This window comes from Kogia breviceps, chromosome 4 (assembly GCF_026419965.1).
Source record: "Kogia breviceps isolate mKogBre1 chromosome 4, mKogBre1 haplotype 1, whole genome shotgun sequence".
Lineage (NCBI taxonomy): Eukaryota > Metazoa > Chordata > Mammalia > Artiodactyla > Physeteridae > Kogia > Kogia breviceps.
In genome coordinates, this window is record NC_081313.1 from 9,025,964 (window position 1) to 9,043,189 (window position 17,226).

Below are 17,226 nucleotides of genomic sequence, written 5' to 3' on the forward strand. Positions count from 1 at the left end.
GGGTGAGGATTGACCACATGGACATCTGCAGGAAGAGGAGTGCAGGCAGAGGAAACTGCATGTTCAAGGGCCCTGAGGCAGGCTTTTGGCTCAGGTAATAAAGGAACTGCAGTGAAGCAGTAGCCACAGAAAGGTTAATGCCAGTGAGGAAGAAGGTGAGGTTGGAGAGGGAACAGAGAACTGGATTGTATAGAGCCGTGTCTGCCTTGCAAAGACTTAACTTTACACTTAAAGAAATGAGGAGCTGATGGAAGGTATTAAATGGAGAAAAGACATGCTGTAAGATTTTGATAGGACCACTCTGGTTGCTCCTTTGAGAGTAGATGGTAGGGGGTGAGCGTAGAAGCAGGGAGACCAGGAAAGTGGCCATGGTAATAACGCAGCTGAGAGAGAATGGGATCTGGGGGCGGGGGGCAATGACGGTGAGAAGGGTCAGGTTATGGGAAAATTCAGAAGGAAGACCAGATTTGTTGATGGACTGGATATGAGGGTAAAGAATCAAAGGGGACAGCAAGGTGCTTATCCTGGACCACAGCAGGGACAGGTTGCCATGTGGAAGCCTGCAGAAGGATTGGTTTTGGAGGAAAAGACAAGGAACTCAGGTCTGGAGATGTTTTACTTGAGATGCCTATCAGATATCCGGTGCAGGTGGTGGACAGACTATTGGATACAGAGATGTGAGATTCATACCAGAGATATCTACCTGGGAGTTTTCAGAATATAAGTGATCTTTAACACCAGGAAACCATACGAGGTCAGCAAAGCTTTGATTGAGAGTTGATAGAAAAGTCCAAGTTTAATTTTGTCTTTGTTCTTGGTTCAAAGTCGTTGCAGCTTTTTTTTCAATATATAAAGTTCTGTAGAACGTTTTCTTATAAAGAACCACTACTTTGATGCAATATTTAAAGCAAAAGAGTTAGCAAAGGTCACATTTCCTTTCTCCTAGATAGAATAGAAGAGTGTTTTTTGGTTCAATTCTGCTTTTCTTACTCAAGAAAAAAGTTATTGACTCCATAAAGCTTATGGCTGAGATATTCACTCCTATTTTTAAACGTTTGGTTCCCTTTCCTGTCTGGTGACATTTGATAGTAAAGGCTTAATTTAACATGGGCAATATGGACTTCCAAATGTTCCTGCCTCAGAGACAGTTCTAGATAACTGGCTTCTCGGAAAGAAGAGATGCCTTGAAGCTAGAAAACCAATCAATAGTTCCCTATTTTGTTATATTTTAATCCACCAAAAGAAATAAAACACCCAAATGCACAATACCTAGTAGTTCGTACCCGAGCAGTAGACTGATTAGCTATTGATTTTCCCTGCATTTTATAGAAGAGCCCTAGGATTTGATTACAAGCCCCAGCTCTGTCCTGTCTAAAACACCTATTCAGGGAAAAGGAAAGTGGATATGGAGAGGGCTAATAGTGTAGTTTAAATATGTAACATCCACCACCACCATTTAAATTAACTTCAAACTAAGTATAATTATAAAATTGTGCGTAAAATTATGTCATGCCTTATGATGCATTGCAAGCATAACAAATAATTGCATTTATTAGACGCAGATTTGAAATTCGGTCCCTGTGAATAAATAAATGGCTTGGAGACCTGCAAATACTTTGGTGTTTATTGGAGGATATGATGGGTATTGCAAAACGGCAGGAGAAGAGTGGCCGGTTCCCAGGTCATGAAGGGCTTGGTACGCCACGTTCAGGAATTTGGATAGTGGAGGTAGACCGCTTTATCTGTGCATAATTTGTATATGAGACTTGGACCCATGCCTGGTACTCCAACTGCCCCAGGAATGCAATCTTCGCCCTTTGTCCACTCTCACCTGCTTTCCCCAAATCCCCCAGAAGCTGCATAACTGGAACCTTTGCCACGATGGGTGGTCCAGCTCCCTGCTGCCTGACCTCCACTGCTACCTGCCACCTGTGGGCAAACTTCACGCTGCACTGATCAACCACGCTACCAGAGTCATCTCTTCGATCCCCGGAGGACAATGGTACGCGCGGAGGCTGTGCCTCTCCCCGGGCAGCTCCCTGTGGTTCATCATTCTCCAAGCATCCGTCGACCTTGGCCCGGGTGGGCATCCTCCCAGTTACAGAGGGAGGAACCACAAGGTCTCTCCAACCTGGGCTCCCACCACTCACTCAGCACCAGGCACACCAGGCCCTGCAAAGGCCTTGAACCCAACCGCCTGCTTCCAGATCCCCTTCTGGGAGGCTGTCTGCAGAGGCTGCTCCTTCAGCTTGGGTGCTCTTCCCCACAGAGAGCCACAGGGCCCTGTTGCACCTCCCTTAAGTTTCTGCTCAAATGTTACCCTCCCAACATCTCCTATTTTGACTTTGACCCCTCATTTAAAATCACAACCCCTTACGCTAAGTGAAAGAAGCCAGACACAAAAGCTCACGTCTTGTGTGATCCCATTTACAGGAAATATCCAGAATAGGAAAATCCATAGAAAGCAGACTGGTGGCTGCTGGAGCTAGGAGGAAGGGGAATTGCGGGGTGACTACCTAATGGGTACAGGGCTTTCCTTAGGGTGATGGAAATATTTTGGACCTTGACATAGGTGCTGGTTGTACGACAACGCCAAAATGCTACATTTTAAAGTGGTTAATTTTATGTTATGTAAATTTCACCTCACTGAAAAAGAATCGCAACCTCACCAATTACATTGTGCCTGACCCAGCTCCATTCTCCCCCAGAGAAAGTTTCTCCCACACCATGGGATTCATGTGTATCTTTTGTTGGCTGTACATCTCCCCTCTTCAGAATGTAAACTCCACCAGGGCAAGGCTACCTGGCTGCTTTGATATCATCTCTGGGCCTAGAACAGGCCTGGAACAAAGTAGGTCATGGACAAAAATGTGTTGAATAAATAGGTGAATGTATGTCTCTTTGAGGCTCCATTAATAAAAGAGCCTCCCTATTTCCTGAACACCAAACTAAAGGGAGATGATTCTTTAAAAATAGGATTAAAGAGCCAGTATAGTCTAATCCAAAGTAAATTTTAACATAGAGAGGGGAAGAAAAGTGGCCTGTATCCCATTAGAATTCCAGTTCACAACGTGGAAAGCAAACAAACAGCCTGACAAGGATTTAGAGGATCAGGAGGATGGTATCCAGTGCTGAGCACCGCAGTCATTTTTAATTTGCAAAGATTAGAAATGTCAACAAACATCGCATCTTCCTCTAAATTCTAAAAGACAAATTAGCACACTGAGTTCCGCTAGAAGGAGAGCTGGAAAAGCAAGGCCTCTAACACATGCTCTGTTTCTGTCCATGCATATACGTCCTGCACATGGATTCAACCACAGGAAGTATACTGGACTTCAATTTTTTTAAAATGCAGACAGGGCTTCCCTGGTGGCGCAGTGGTTGAGAATCCGCCTGCCAATGCAGGAGACACGGGTTCGTGCCCTGGTCCGGGAAGATCCCACATGCCGCGGAACAACTAAGCCCGTGAGCCATGGCCGCTAGGCCTGCGTGTCTGGAGCCTGTGCTCCGCAACGGGAGAGGCCACAACAGTGAGAGGCCCGCATACCGCAAAAAAAAAAAAATAAATAAAAATAAATAAATAAATAAATAAAATGCAGACACTGTGAATCGGAGGGAACATACCAATGAGCTCCTTATTCCTGACGTCCAAGGCCATGTTCCGGAGTGCTGTGGCCACTGCACATACCACTCGGTCATTGTCTATCCGCAGCAGCTCCACGAGGATGGGCAGGCCTTTCTCTTTCCGGACAGCAGCTCGGATGTATACCGACCACTGCAAACGAGGGGAAGCAAAGACATTAGGAGCTGGGGTGCAACCCCTACAAGCGAACAGCACGTGTGGGTTTTCCCACTGCCGTCTACAGGTGCCCAAAAGGTTGGATGATCAAGATCTCGTTGTGGAATGGGTTGAGGGTGTTAGACATGTATTTAAACACTTTAACTTTATTTTTGTCTCCAACATAGGATAAAGGTTTCAGCTTTCATCAGTTAACCACTCTTCATTTCGCCGGTGCCAGCTTTCCCAGCCCCTGAGTTAGGAAGCCATTTGCGTGGTGTCTATACTTGGTACTTTAAGATATGGAGGTCTGGGACGGGAAGGGCTGGCTATTGACATTAAGAGGAATAAAAAAAAAAAAAAAATCCTGGGAAGAGTAGAAAACGATAAAAGGTAGAGTACAGGTGACTTTTTAAAAAGAGACTTGAATTTGGAGGTGGGGCAGGGAGAGAAGTTGCAGAAAGTACCGTCAATGAAGTTGTCTGCTGAATAATTAGGAGGAAATAAGTCCGAAAATGGTAGGGGTGAGGAGAGGTAAATATGACATCGAAGATGGAGGGTGAAAATTGTAAAATTTAAAAAATCAAAATATATAATATTATACCGAGGGCCATAATTCAATGTCGAATTTATAAAGTAAGAATACAATTTGTTTGGGGTTGGCAGTCGTTGGCCTTAGTGGAACACACCTAAGGCTCTTTATAGAAATGTACTTGCAGTATCAGGACCATAAAGTATTCAGATTCATTTAATGGAATACAGGTAGGCTCAGATTTTCCAGACATTTGCACATGTGCACTTTATACTCCTGTACAGTGTTCCAGAGAAGAGCGTGCACCATAAAAATCAACCAATATAAGGGTTTACTCTGTTGCAGTTTCAGTTAGGATCTAAGAGAATTAAATTCATAACATGAGGTTCTGGATTCTGTGGCAGAGTCCTCCTGGGGGCCACCGAAGGTGGAAAAAGCTCCCACCCCTCACCACCAGGTCCCTCCACCCCCTTTCCCCTTTGGGGCAGGCACCCCAGAGCTGGCTCTCACCTGTGGCAGGCAGGGAGCCCCCTCTGGCAGTGAACGTAGGGCATATGCCATGCCTGCCACATCCTCAGCCCAGCCCTGCATGAAATATGAGATTAAAAAAACACACAACTTCATCCCGTCCTACGTTAGAGAAGTCACATTCACATAGTTTCTTATCACCATCAACTCAGACCGAGTGCTTTTCTCCTGCCCCTACTCTGTGCCTCTAGCTCCATGAAGCCTGAGGGGGTGGGGGCGCTCATGGAACTCACTAGAGCATCTCCTGATTGCAATGAACTATTTCATAGTCCCAACCTCAGGGAGCAAAGAAATGGATGGTCAGAAAGTCTTAGGGCTTCCCTGGTGGCGCAGTGGTTGAGAGTCTGCCTGCCGATGCAGGGGACGCGGGTTCGTGCCCCGGTCCGGGAAGATGCCACGTGCCGCGGAGCGGCTGGGCCCGTGAGCCATGGCCGCTGAGCCTGTGCTCCGCAACGGGAGAGGCCACGGCAGTGAGAGGCCCGCGTACCACTAAAAAAAAAAAAGAATAAATAAATAAATAAAGTCTTAGACTTGGAAAAAGCTTCAGGTTTGGCAGCTGCTTATTGAAATTTGGCTGTGAGGATGGGATATCCCTTCCAAGGGAAGGCGTTTCATGAAGACAGTTCAAAACCTCCGTCATGTCCACAGGAAATGTCATTTGCAATTTGACATGTGCTGAGACATAATTTTCATCTACTTCCTCCCCTGCTTGTGAACCTTATGGTCTCTAGGGCCCAGAAAAGACTAGACACCTGGGCTTCTGCAGCCCATTCATTGTTGGGTTCTTCTTAAGACTAAGGGGGGAAGCTAACAGAAAAGAAACTAATGGAAGAAAATGGAAATCAGAGCGGGGGAGGCGTCAGCATTTCCATAGTGTAAGGTAAACATCAACAATATATTTGAACACTGGGGAGATATCCTGGGCCTTTTGAGAGACCAGACGGGATGTTCTGGGAACTCGGGCAGGCTGAAGCATGGGCCCAAAGATGACCTCTTTTCCAGAGCCACCTCTTTCCAGACCCCAGATGCTGGCTTGAGCATGAGTGATCTCTTCTAATCCCCCAAACTCCTGGGAGAGTGACATTACTGTTCTTGTTTTATAGATGAGAAAATCTAGACACAAAGATTTTAAACAACCTGCCCACAGGTGTCACCTGTGCCCTTGGCCCCCAGTCTTCTTCCTCTATCTGCTCTGTGATGCTGACGATACTCTCTCCTCTACCATTATCTCATTCTCTCTTACCTATACCTGTGGGCTCAGCCTCCCAGAAACTGCCTTCCCCTTCCCTCCATCCTTCCAAACTTTGAGAGGGGAGAACCTGACTATATCTGAAACGAACCAAGAAAGGTAGGCTATAACTTAACTTTTTCCTCCTTAGAAGTCTAGCTATTATATCCCTTCATGTTGGATGGAAAGATGATTTGGTGTTTGGAAAATAATGAGAGTCCTTCAGCTTTGCTGAAGACTGATTTGAGAGTAACCAAAAATGGCTATGCATGGCCAAAAATGTGTATGAGTTGTAGATACATCTTTTTGGTATGAGAAAATGGTCAACAGTGATAGGTTCTAAGTGAAAAGGGAAAACCAGAGAACGGATTTGATCTTATGTTATCAACATACAGAAAATAACCTTTATTTTGAAACTTTTAGTTGTGTGTGTGTTTGTGTGTGTATGGAAAACCCCCAGTATTATCTCAGTATATGACAATTCAGAATGAATTATTTACATTTCATTCAAAAGATGATGCACGTTTCCAAAGTTTTCTTAACATGCAAGGATAGTGATGCTTTTTAAGTAGCAGCCAAGCAGTCTTGGAATAGGTCATGTATAACCCACATGTGAACCTATGTGTAACCCAACAAGAAGGAGTAAAGACAGCACAGAGGTGGAAAGAGAGAAAGACATGATACAGTACTGGGGAGATGAGGAATATTTCCCAAGGGCTCTCAACACAGAAGTGTGAGGCTCATACAGAGTTTTTCCAAAAGAGAAGTGAGTTACCTTGGATAGCACTGCAGCCCCTGGGGTTAGCGACGTGTATGAGTTGCCAGGAGCTTTGTAATTGAAACAAAAGGAGAAGCATCACTGGCATGAAACTAGATGAACAAGAGAGATAAGTGTACCTTAACTCATTGTGGTTGAGGTGGAAATCTTTGGACAGAACTTGACTTTTTTCAAACCGAAAGAGAGCATCATGCACTGAGCCCACCAGTAAGGAAGGAAGGGACAAAGCCGGTAGACCAGGATGGCTTTAAGAAGAATGGTCCAGGGCTTCCCTGGTGGCGCAGTGGTTGAGAGTCCGCCTGCCGATGCAGGAGACACGGGTTCGTGCCCCGGTCCGGGAAGATCCCACATGCCGCGGAGCAACTGAGCCCGTGAGCCATGGCCGCTGGGCCTGCACGTCCGGAGCCTGTGCTCCGCAACGGGAGAGGCCGCGACAGTGAGAGGCCCACATACTGCAAAAAAAAAAAAAAAAAAAAAAGAAAAAAAGAAAAAAAAAAAAAGAAGAATGGTCCATGAGCTGAAGAGAGGATCCTTGATAATTCAAAAGGAGGAGAAGGAAGAGATGGAAGAGGAGGGGGAGGATGAGAAAGAAGAGATGGAGGAGGAGGAGAAGAGGGGAGGTGGGGGAGGAGGAAGCTCTGACGCAGGAGAAAACAGCACAGAAACAGGATCCAAATTGTTCCTGGTGAGATGCTTTCCCAATGAGGACCTCAGGAGAGTTATGATCTCTCAAAATAATCTCAGCTAAGACACACCTAACACTTAGACCTGTACTAACTCATTTAGTCCTCATCTCAACCCTATGCAGTGGGCACTACTGTTACTCGCATTAGACACGTGAGAAAAGGTCACACGTTGTAGATGCTCAGCCAGGTCTCGAACCCGGGGAGCAGTGCCCCAGAGTTGGTGTGACTGACCACCACTCTCATATGCTTCTCAGAAACACAGCATAAGTTAGACAATCTGCACTCATAGTTGATCTAATCCCTTACAAGTTCACCAATTCACTTTGGTATAACAATTCATGTTATTATTTTAGTCTTCCAATAACCCATCTGGCACTCCTCTAAACTCCCGAGTTAAAGAGCCTTCTAGTACTGTCAGTGGAGCTACCGGACGTTTCAATCTGTTCTTGAGAACTACCTGCCAGGATTTAGCAAATCTGAGAAAAGAAGTCCTGTATAATTGGAAGGACAATGAGAAAGGCCTCGTGTCAGGAAAGGATGTCTTCTATTTGCATGCGATGGGACAACAATTTGAAATAATAAATGCTGTTTCTTCTCCTCCTTGCCCATGGCTCTTCCTGGAGAGAGGCTCCACCACGATTTGGTCCAATGAGGTGACGTCAGGATGGGACAGATAACGAAGCAGCAAACAGTTAGTGTTTAAGGGTAGAAAGCACAGATGCAGGTGAAAGATGGGATAGACTTGAAAGGGAATGAGAATAGACAGAAAATATTATGACCCCTCCTCAGATCCCACACAGAGCTTCCTAGAAGGGGAGAGAAAGGATCCAGGTTGGGGAGGAAGCGGGAGATGTTAAAGTATCTTTGGGGGCTGCTACCTGAAGTGCCCCTGGACAGGTCCTCCTCAGTGTGTGAGAGGCTGGTGATAAACCCCCCTGGGAGATAGAAGAGCAGAGAGTCGACAGAAGCTCTGCTGCCCTTCCTGGACCTCAGTGCTGGTTGCACAAGACTCAGGAAGTCCCGCCATGAACCATCCCGCAGCGGGGGCCGCAAAGTAGGAATAGCAACAGGACTTGCTGGGCAGAAGAGGATTCCTGTGGCCCCAGTGTGGCACGGGGTCACCCCTGAGTGTTTCTGTGGTCTTGAGTGGGTGGGCTGTGTAAGTTAGCCAGGGAAAAAGGCTAAAGATCCAGGGCTGCAGAAGGGTTAGTTGGCCAGGCAGCTGGGATGCATCAGAATGGCAGGCATGGAGTGTGCCTGCATCTCAGGAAGCTCAACGGTGGGGAAGGCAGGTGTGGGCCAGGAGAGCACCTTGGATCAGAGACGGCCCAACCTCCAACTGCCCCGTCCCAGCTGGGAAACCAACAGGACAAGGAGGCTTGTCCTGGGCAAGAGGCAGCATAGGAGAGAAATGATTCCAGATGGAAATCAATACCCAATCTCCATCCCCTGCAGGGATATGAATGCCTGTAAGACCCCCAAGTTTAGTAGCAACCACAGGGGGTGCAGGAGAGGATGAGGGCTGACAGGCATAAATGTGGCCAAGTGTTAAACCTTGAGGGACTGGGAAATAGCTGAATTTGATTGAGTTTGCTAGAAATGTCTAGATTATGTGATTTTTTTTCCTTTTTTTCCTTTTTTGCATCAGGCAAAACGAGGGCTTCGGGTGACTTTCAAAAGAGAACATTTCTGGTTGTGGATCTGCACTCTTTTACTGCTTCTCGCTAGCAGATGATGACACTAAGAGTAGCCTTGGAAGATCACATCTTTACCACACCTTGAAGATGGCAGAACAGCTGTCAGCCTGGGTGAAACAATTCATGGAGGGGAGCTTCCCTCCTCACGCGCCTTCCCTTACCTGTTACACCAGAGAAAATAGCTTCTACCTCCTATCTTGTTTGAGCCCTTGCATATTTGGGGGTCTCTTTGTTACAGCAGCTAGAATTTCTCTAACTAATGAGATATGCTAGTGTGTTCAAATGAACTGCAATCATTGACTCCTAGCCCTAGGTTTTAACTAGTGATGTTGGAAGTGGGGTTCCTCATCCCTGACCTCTTCCTTGTAAAATTGACCCGTGGGACACCCTTGTGCCTTGTGTGTGTGTGTGTATGTGTGTGCATATATATATGTGTGTGTGTGTGTGTGTATATATATGTATGTATACACCCTTGTGTATATACTCCTATTATAGCATCTATCATATTTTTTTCTGGGCTTTTTGTTTACATGTTTATTATCGGTACCTGAGGGAAGTTACCAAGTCACATTCATCTCTTTATGTCAACTGTCTTCTAATTTCTGGCTCACAGCTGGAGAGTAAAAATGTTTAACTGGTGAAAGAAAATGTCAGGTTGATTTCTAGCACCTTGTGTGTATTACTTAAGAACAGCATTCTCCACTGAAAGGCACTAGATAAAAAGGATCAAAGCCACTGCAATTAGCTAGGATCAGCAAGTTCCAACCACTTCCACAAAAGTGTAATCAGGGTTTGAAGAGATCATAAATTTCTTTGGGAGTCTCTCCTAAAGCCAAACTCATCCCTCAAGTCTGTGTGTGGGAACAGAACTTTTGATGCAGGGCTTATGAATATTTGCTTGCCCTCAGTGCTGGAAGAACACAGTACTGAGTGGCATGTCCTGGGCCACCACAGCTCTGATCATGCTGGGACAGTTAAAATGAAGTTTCCACATTAGGATCCCTCTGTGTCCCCACTGCTCAGGTAATTCTCCATGCTGGCTTCCAGGGCAGCCCATGTCTTAAACTGGGCTCAGAAAGGATTTCTTCTACAGACAGTTTTACAGCTGCTCTAGGAATCCTGGGAATTTCCTATAGAGACAGGTTGTACCTGCTAGATACCAAACCAAAATCAACTTTATACATTATTAGGCCCAAGAGGTTTAAAGATGCTGCCTCACTGTCTTCTCACTAACATTATTGCTGGTGAAAAATCAGCTGTCATCCTTATTTTTGTATGGAACATGTCTTTTGTCCTCTGGCTGCTTTTAAGATTTTCTCTTTATTACTGATTTTGAGCCATTTGTTTATGAAGCACCTTGGCATAGTTTTGTCATGTTTCTTGGGCTTGGGGTTCCTTGAGCTGCTTGGATATGTGAGTTTGTGGTTTTCATTAAATTTGAAAAATTTGGAACCATTTGGAAGATTTTCAACCATTATTTCTTCAAATATTATTTTCTGTTTTCTTTCTCCTTTCTCCTCTCCTCTGGGAATTCTAATGGCACATATATTAGGACACTTGGGGCTCACTGATGATCTGTAGGGTTTTTTTTTTTATCTCTCCGCATTTTACCTTGTATAGTTTCCACTGCCATCTTTAAACTCATTAATCTTTCTTCAGCAATGTCTAACCTGCTGTTAACCCCATTCCATGTGGTTTTTTTTTTTTCATTTCAGACAGTTTATTTTCAACTCTAGACATTTTATTTGGGCCTTTTATATATTTTCCACGACTCTAATGAACTTTTTGAACACATGTAGTAGAGTTACAATAACTGCTTACCTGCTATTTTAACATCTTTGTTGGCTCTGAATTGGTTTTGAATTGTTCATTTTTCTCCTCATTATCCTGTTTATTTGCTTGTAGGGTTATTTTCAATTGGATGGAAGACATTATTAATTTTAATGCAATGGGTGCTGGATATTTTTGTATTCCTATAGGTGTTTTTAAACTTTATTCAAGGATGCAGTTAATTTACTTGGAAACTATTGATTCTTCTGGGTCTTACTTTTTTTTTTTTTTTGGTGGTACACTGGCCTCTCACTGCTGTGGCCTCTCCCTTTGTGGAGCACAGCCTCCAGACGCACAGGCTCAGTGGCCATGGCTCATGGGCCCAGCCGCTCCGCGGTATGTGGGATCTTCCCGGACCGGGGCACGAACCCGTGTTCCCTGCATCTGCAGGCGGATTCTCAACCACTGCGCCACCAGGGAAGCCCACTGGGTCTTACTTTTAAGATTTGATAGGAAAGACTAGAGCATATTTATTTAGTCCAGGGCTAATTATACCTCAATACTGAGGCAAGACCCTGAGAGTATTCTTCCCAGTGATCCATGAATTATGAGGTTTTCCTGTCTGGCTCTTGGGAATGCACATTATGCCCATTCCTGTGTAAGTGCCAAGTTTCATTCTGTCTAATCATTTCAGGAGGTTGTTCCTTCAGCCTTGGGTATTTCTCTCACACGCGTGCACTGACAGATCTCTGCTGAATATTTGAGGGGGGTCCTCTGCATATTTCTAGGGTTCTTTCTATGTGTGGCTTTCTCCTCTTTGGTGCTCTGTCCTATGAGTTCTAGTCACCTTGGTCTCCCTAGATACTCAGCTCCATCTCCTTAGCTCAGAGAGTCTGCTGAGCTCCTCCTGGGTACCGAATCTTTGTGCTGTGGTCTGGAAACTCTCTCAAGACAGTGAGCTGGGACAATCACAGGGCTCACCTCGTTTATTTCCTGTTTCTCAGAGATCAGTTTCTTCATTGACTAATGCTTAGTGTTTTAACAACCATTGTTTCATATATTTCTCTGGCTTGTTGCTGTTGTTGTTGTTATTATTACTACTTAAAGGAACTTGGGGCTCCATCTTGACATCTTGGGTGGAAGTGGAAATCCCTCAGCTTTAGCTGTTTCTACAGTTTCTGAATGTAATTCTGTAACTTAGCACTTTGCTATTCAATGACAATGATGAAAGTAGAGCCAAACTACCCCCAAAATGGGCTTACTCTCTAGTCAGTTTGGATGCACGTGGCATTTCTAATACAGGTGCAGCCCTCGGCATCAGTACTACTTACTGGGGTCTTAGAAGAAACCACTAAATATTGTGTGATTAGAACCAGCGACCTGGTGGTGACCCTGGCTCCTCTACATCTCCTCCTGAGGTTGGGCCCATCCTCATTCTGCTTCAGGCTGGGCATCAGGTCCAACTCAATGTGTTGTCTCTAGGAGCCTGCTGATTGGGCAGAGTCCTCAGATAACGTCTGTGTTTATTTTGGCCCCATTTCTAACCTATTAGGCATGATGCTTCACGTCCCATTTTCATCATGATCTTTCACCACCCTGTTTCTTTGCATTTAAACCTTATGCTTTACATCACACTGTTAACTAGGACAAAGACCTTTGTCTCAGATGTTAAACCATGATTTTTACTTTTATTTCTTGCACTCCACTCATCTGCCCTGGTTCACTCTTAATGATACACTAATTGCTAAGCTACACTCAATTCAATGCCTTCAAAGCATTGCCCCCGTCCTTAGGAATAAGTCTCAAATTTCCCAGTTCTCTTATTTTTTATTCATTTGTGCCACATGGCCAGAGATTCTGTTTCCTTCTCAGTAAATCTACATTGCTATCATGTTACTTCATTAAATATTAACAGATTAATATCCAAGTATCTCTTTATTCCATCTTACTTTAAACATAAACGGGCAACTAATAGACTCTCTGAGAATAATCACATTTTAGGGAGAAAACTGACCATACAAAGATATCTAAAATGTTTGACTTAATAGCAAGTACAGAGAGATTTCTAGAGTTCTAATCCTGAGTTTTCAGAGAGTTCAATTACAATAAAAATAACCCATAAATGGGAGTTGAAAGAGCATTCATTCACATTTTGGAACTCCTCAAACTACTATAACCAACTGTTTTAATAGTCTGTGACAAACAAAATCGTTTTACTGTAAATGAGAAAAACGTAACCGAAGTCCAAGTTAGCTAATAAAAGCACTTCACTTTGCTTCTGCCATTATGTTTTTCTGATGCTCGTAAACCAAGTAATGAGTGTTTTAAAGTTGAAAAAGTATTTGGGCCATTATGAAGATCTAGCTTGCTAGTCAATTTGTCACGGAAATAGAGTGTGCACGATCTCCCCATAAAGAGAAGTTATTGTTTCAGATGATGAGGTCTATAAAAAGCTCTCTCCATGCAAAATTCTGGTGTTTTACCTTCACATTTCTGCTTTTGTTTGGGCCATAAATGTTAAGGACACTTAAAAAACGCCACTAAATTTCAACAGTTGCTATAAAAACACATTCTTAGAACTCTAGCTTTTAGATGGTAATGCTGTTGGCATGAAATTTGATGCTGTTTCTGTGTCCTCAGTCAATCTTTTAATTGCTCAGTTTTTTTTTTTTTAACTTCAATCAAGCTTTTTTAAAGTAAGGATTTCTTTGTTTGGTTTTGGTACAATTTATTCTCGATCTTTAAAAAACTGGGGCTTCCCTGGTGGCGCAGTGGTTAAGAATCCGCCTGCCGATGCAGAGGACACAGGTTCGTGCCCTGGTCCGGGAAGATCCCACATGCCACAGAGCGGCTGGGCCCGTGAGCCATGGCCGCTGAGCCTGCGCGTCCGGAGCCTGTGCTCTGCAACAGGAGAGGCCACAACAGTGAGAGGCCCGCGTACCACAAAAACATAAATAAACAAACAAACAAACAAAAAACCTGTAACTATTTATCAGTGTTTGGCTTAATGACAATCTTCTCAAATCATTCCTATAGATTATTTATCTTCCCTTCCCACATATTCCCTTACCATTTAATATGGTACATTAATAAATTATACAAAAGATGATAACATGATTGACCTTTATGCATACTTGTGTATTTGTATTTTGATAAGAAAATTCTTATATAAGTATATTATAAGTATATATAAGTATATTTATAACTATGCACAAATATGTCCTAAGGGCCCTTTGCCCTGCCTGAGGACTATCCCATTTGTCTAGAGATATCAGGAAAGCCAGTGTTTCCTATAAGTAAGGTTGACATCCTGAGACTCAAAATTCTACCTTAACCATTGGGATAAAAGTCTTTCTAAAATGCTTTCTGTCTTCTAAAGTTACTAGTAATAATTAAACATTTTCTGATAACAGAGGGTCAGCATTATGACCATCTGCGATTAGAATAAATGAAACAGCTGAAATCTTGAATGGCCTCTGACATTTTTTTCTTTCTTGCATCTTTGTATTTACTTCTTCTAACTCTTCAATCTTTTCACTTTGCAGTCAGGGTGTCTACTCTACCTCCTTAAGGCAGATCTGTGTGCCTGCTTACAAGAGTAACTCCTTCTATTTTTTAATTTGTTCCTTGAAATCTGATGAGGGCTGGGAAATCCGAGAGTCATAGCTGTTAACTTTGTCTAAAGCACAGAACAGCTTTTGTGATGTTGGTTTCAGCTGTTCCAGACCATTCTGCCTCTTTCTTAGTGGTCTCTATTAGTAATAGAAAAATCTACCAAATCAGTGCATCTGGATATGTGGGGATAAAGGTCATACGGGGGATAACTGTGCTGAACTAATGTTCAGGGTTATGCACTGAAAACAGTCAGTAAGATGTTATTGTTAGAAAATACTGAGAATTTTTATCAGACTTCTTCCGTAATTCTCATTATATAACCCAAAGTAGGAGAGAATTTTTGAATATCAAAATAGTATAAATCAGTATAAAATAAATTAGTATAAACTATAAATTTATTGTTTTATTACTCTAAACACCTAAAGACCCAGACATATCTCAGCAGCTTGCCCAACTGACCTGGCTACCTTGAGATACAGAGTCTAATTACCAATTTAAACAGCAAGTCCAACACTGCAGCAGGAATTGTGGATCTGGGTAATGATATCAAAATCTGCAACCTGAAAAGCACTGATGAGTATGGAAACTGGAATGAAAATAGTTCTCCCAAAACTCCTCCTTTCTATCAATTTTATTATTATTATTATTATTATTATTATTATTATTTGCAGTACGCGGGCCTCTCACTGTTGTGGCCTCTCCCGTTGCGGAGCACAGGCTCCGGACGTGCAGGCTCAGCAGCCATGGCTCACGGGCCCAGCCGCTCCGCGGCATGTGGGATCCTCCCGGACAGGGGCATGAACCTGTATCCCCTGCATCGGCAGGCGGACTCTCAACCACTGCGCCACCAGGGAAGCCCCTTTCTATCAATTTTAGATTGTACTGACTACATATTCCCATCTGAATCGAAGGACCAAATAAAGAATCATAAAGTGTGACCATTTGAAGATGGCCTGGTCACAATAAGTGCTATTAACTGCTTAGTGGCTGATAGATGTTTATAAATATAAAAGACTGTTATCCACATCTGGACATAGACATGAGTTCAGTTAAAAGCTTGTGCTTGAGCATTATTGCTCAGCCAAGCACAGGGCTGAGCAGTGGGGTACAAAGAAATAAATAGAATGGGTTTCTGCCCTTAGAAGCCTTATAAAGCAGATTGTCTTCTAGAGGACATTCTTAGTAACTCAACAAGGACTCACATGAATAAATGAATGACTGGTGACACTGATCCTTGAATGTGGTGTTAAGATGTGGTACAGTCTTGGTACGTAACATGTCTTTTTTCTCTGGCTGCTTTTAAGATTATCTCTTTACTACTGATTTTGAGCAACTTGATTATAATGTAACTTGGTATAACTTTTCATGTTTCTCTTAGAGTTTCTTGAGTTGCTTAGATGTGTGAGCTTGCAGTTTTCAGTAAATTTGGAAAGTTTTCAACCATTATTTCTTCAAATAGTTTTTTCTATTCTCTTCCTCCTTTCTCTCTTGTTTTGTTTGGTTCTCCATTTACACATACATCAGGCCACTTGAAGCTCACTGATGAACTGTCAATTTTTTTTTCCTTTTTCCTCTGTGTTTCATTTTGTATAGTTTCCAGTTGCTACCTTTCAGTTCATTAATCTTTTCTTCTGCAATGTCTAATCTGTTGTTGAACCCATTCCATGTATTTTTCATTCCAGATGTTGTTTTCAACTCCAGAAGTTTTACTTGTATCTTTATAAATTTTCCATGTTTCCAGTTAACTTTTTCAGCACATGGAACATAGAGTTTAACTTTTTTTTTTTTTGCAGGCCTCTCACTGTTGTGGCCTCTCCCATTGCGGAGCACAGGCTCCGGATGTGCAGGCTCAGCAGCCATGGCTCACGGGCCCAGCCGCTCTGCGGTGTGTGGGATCTTCCCAGACTGGGGCACGAACCCGTGTCCCCTGAATCGGCAGGCGGACTCTCAACCACTGTGCCACCAGGGAGGCCCGAGTTTAACTTTTAAAGCAAAGGTGGAAGTCTTACATTCAAAATCCTCTAGAGCTCAAAGACATTTCTCCATTTTTAACTTGTTCTTATAAAAACCTAAGTGTTTCTCAAGTAAAGCAATAATTCATTTAAAAAAAAAATCAAGAGATGGAGAACTTGATTTGCCACCATCTAGATCGCTTTGCATTTCAGGTCAGACTCAGGCCTGGAACCCAGAGCTTCTCTTCCCATCCTCTTCTAGTCCATCCTCCAAGGCCAGGGAGCTGGGTGGGGACTTGCAGCAACTTAGTGCTCTTGGGTATATACAGTGACAAGCCCTTAGCCTATGACATCCTGCATCTTTGCATCTAGTGTTGCGACTGATCTGCATGATGTGGGGTGAAGCCGCCATGATGTCCTCTGCTTAAAGACGATGCATCTGAGAAACACTGAGGTGCTTTAATTTTCCCAGGACTACAAAGCTTAGAGAAGTTAGAGCCTAGGTTTGAATTGTGATCTGAGTTGAAGCCTCCTAATTTTAGAGGGAAGTTAATGCTAAGGGCAAGTTCAAGGAATTGACTTCCATTACTATCTCTTTCCTACTTATTCAAGGCTATACTCTGGCATTCTTCTTGGTAAGACTCTACTTTTGAAGCTTTTCT

The 17,226-nt window shown here is 43.4% G+C and overlaps 1 protein-coding gene across 1 annotated transcript in view; it reads right to left on the reverse strand.

Annotated features, from left to right (window-relative positions):
- Nucleotides 1-17,226, reverse strand: part of CTNND2 (catenin delta 2) — a 961,852-nt gene that overhangs the window by 100,216 nt on the left and 844,410 nt on the right. The window contains exons 17-18 of the mRNA XM_067030803.1: nt 4,821-4,895; nt 3,625-3,775 (exon numbers count right to left, since the gene is read on the reverse strand). Coding sequence (XP_066886904.1) covers nt 3,625-3,775; nt 4,821-4,895 — 226 coding nt within the window. The remainder of the gene's footprint in view (nt 1-3,624; nt 3,776-4,820; nt 4,896-17,226) is intronic.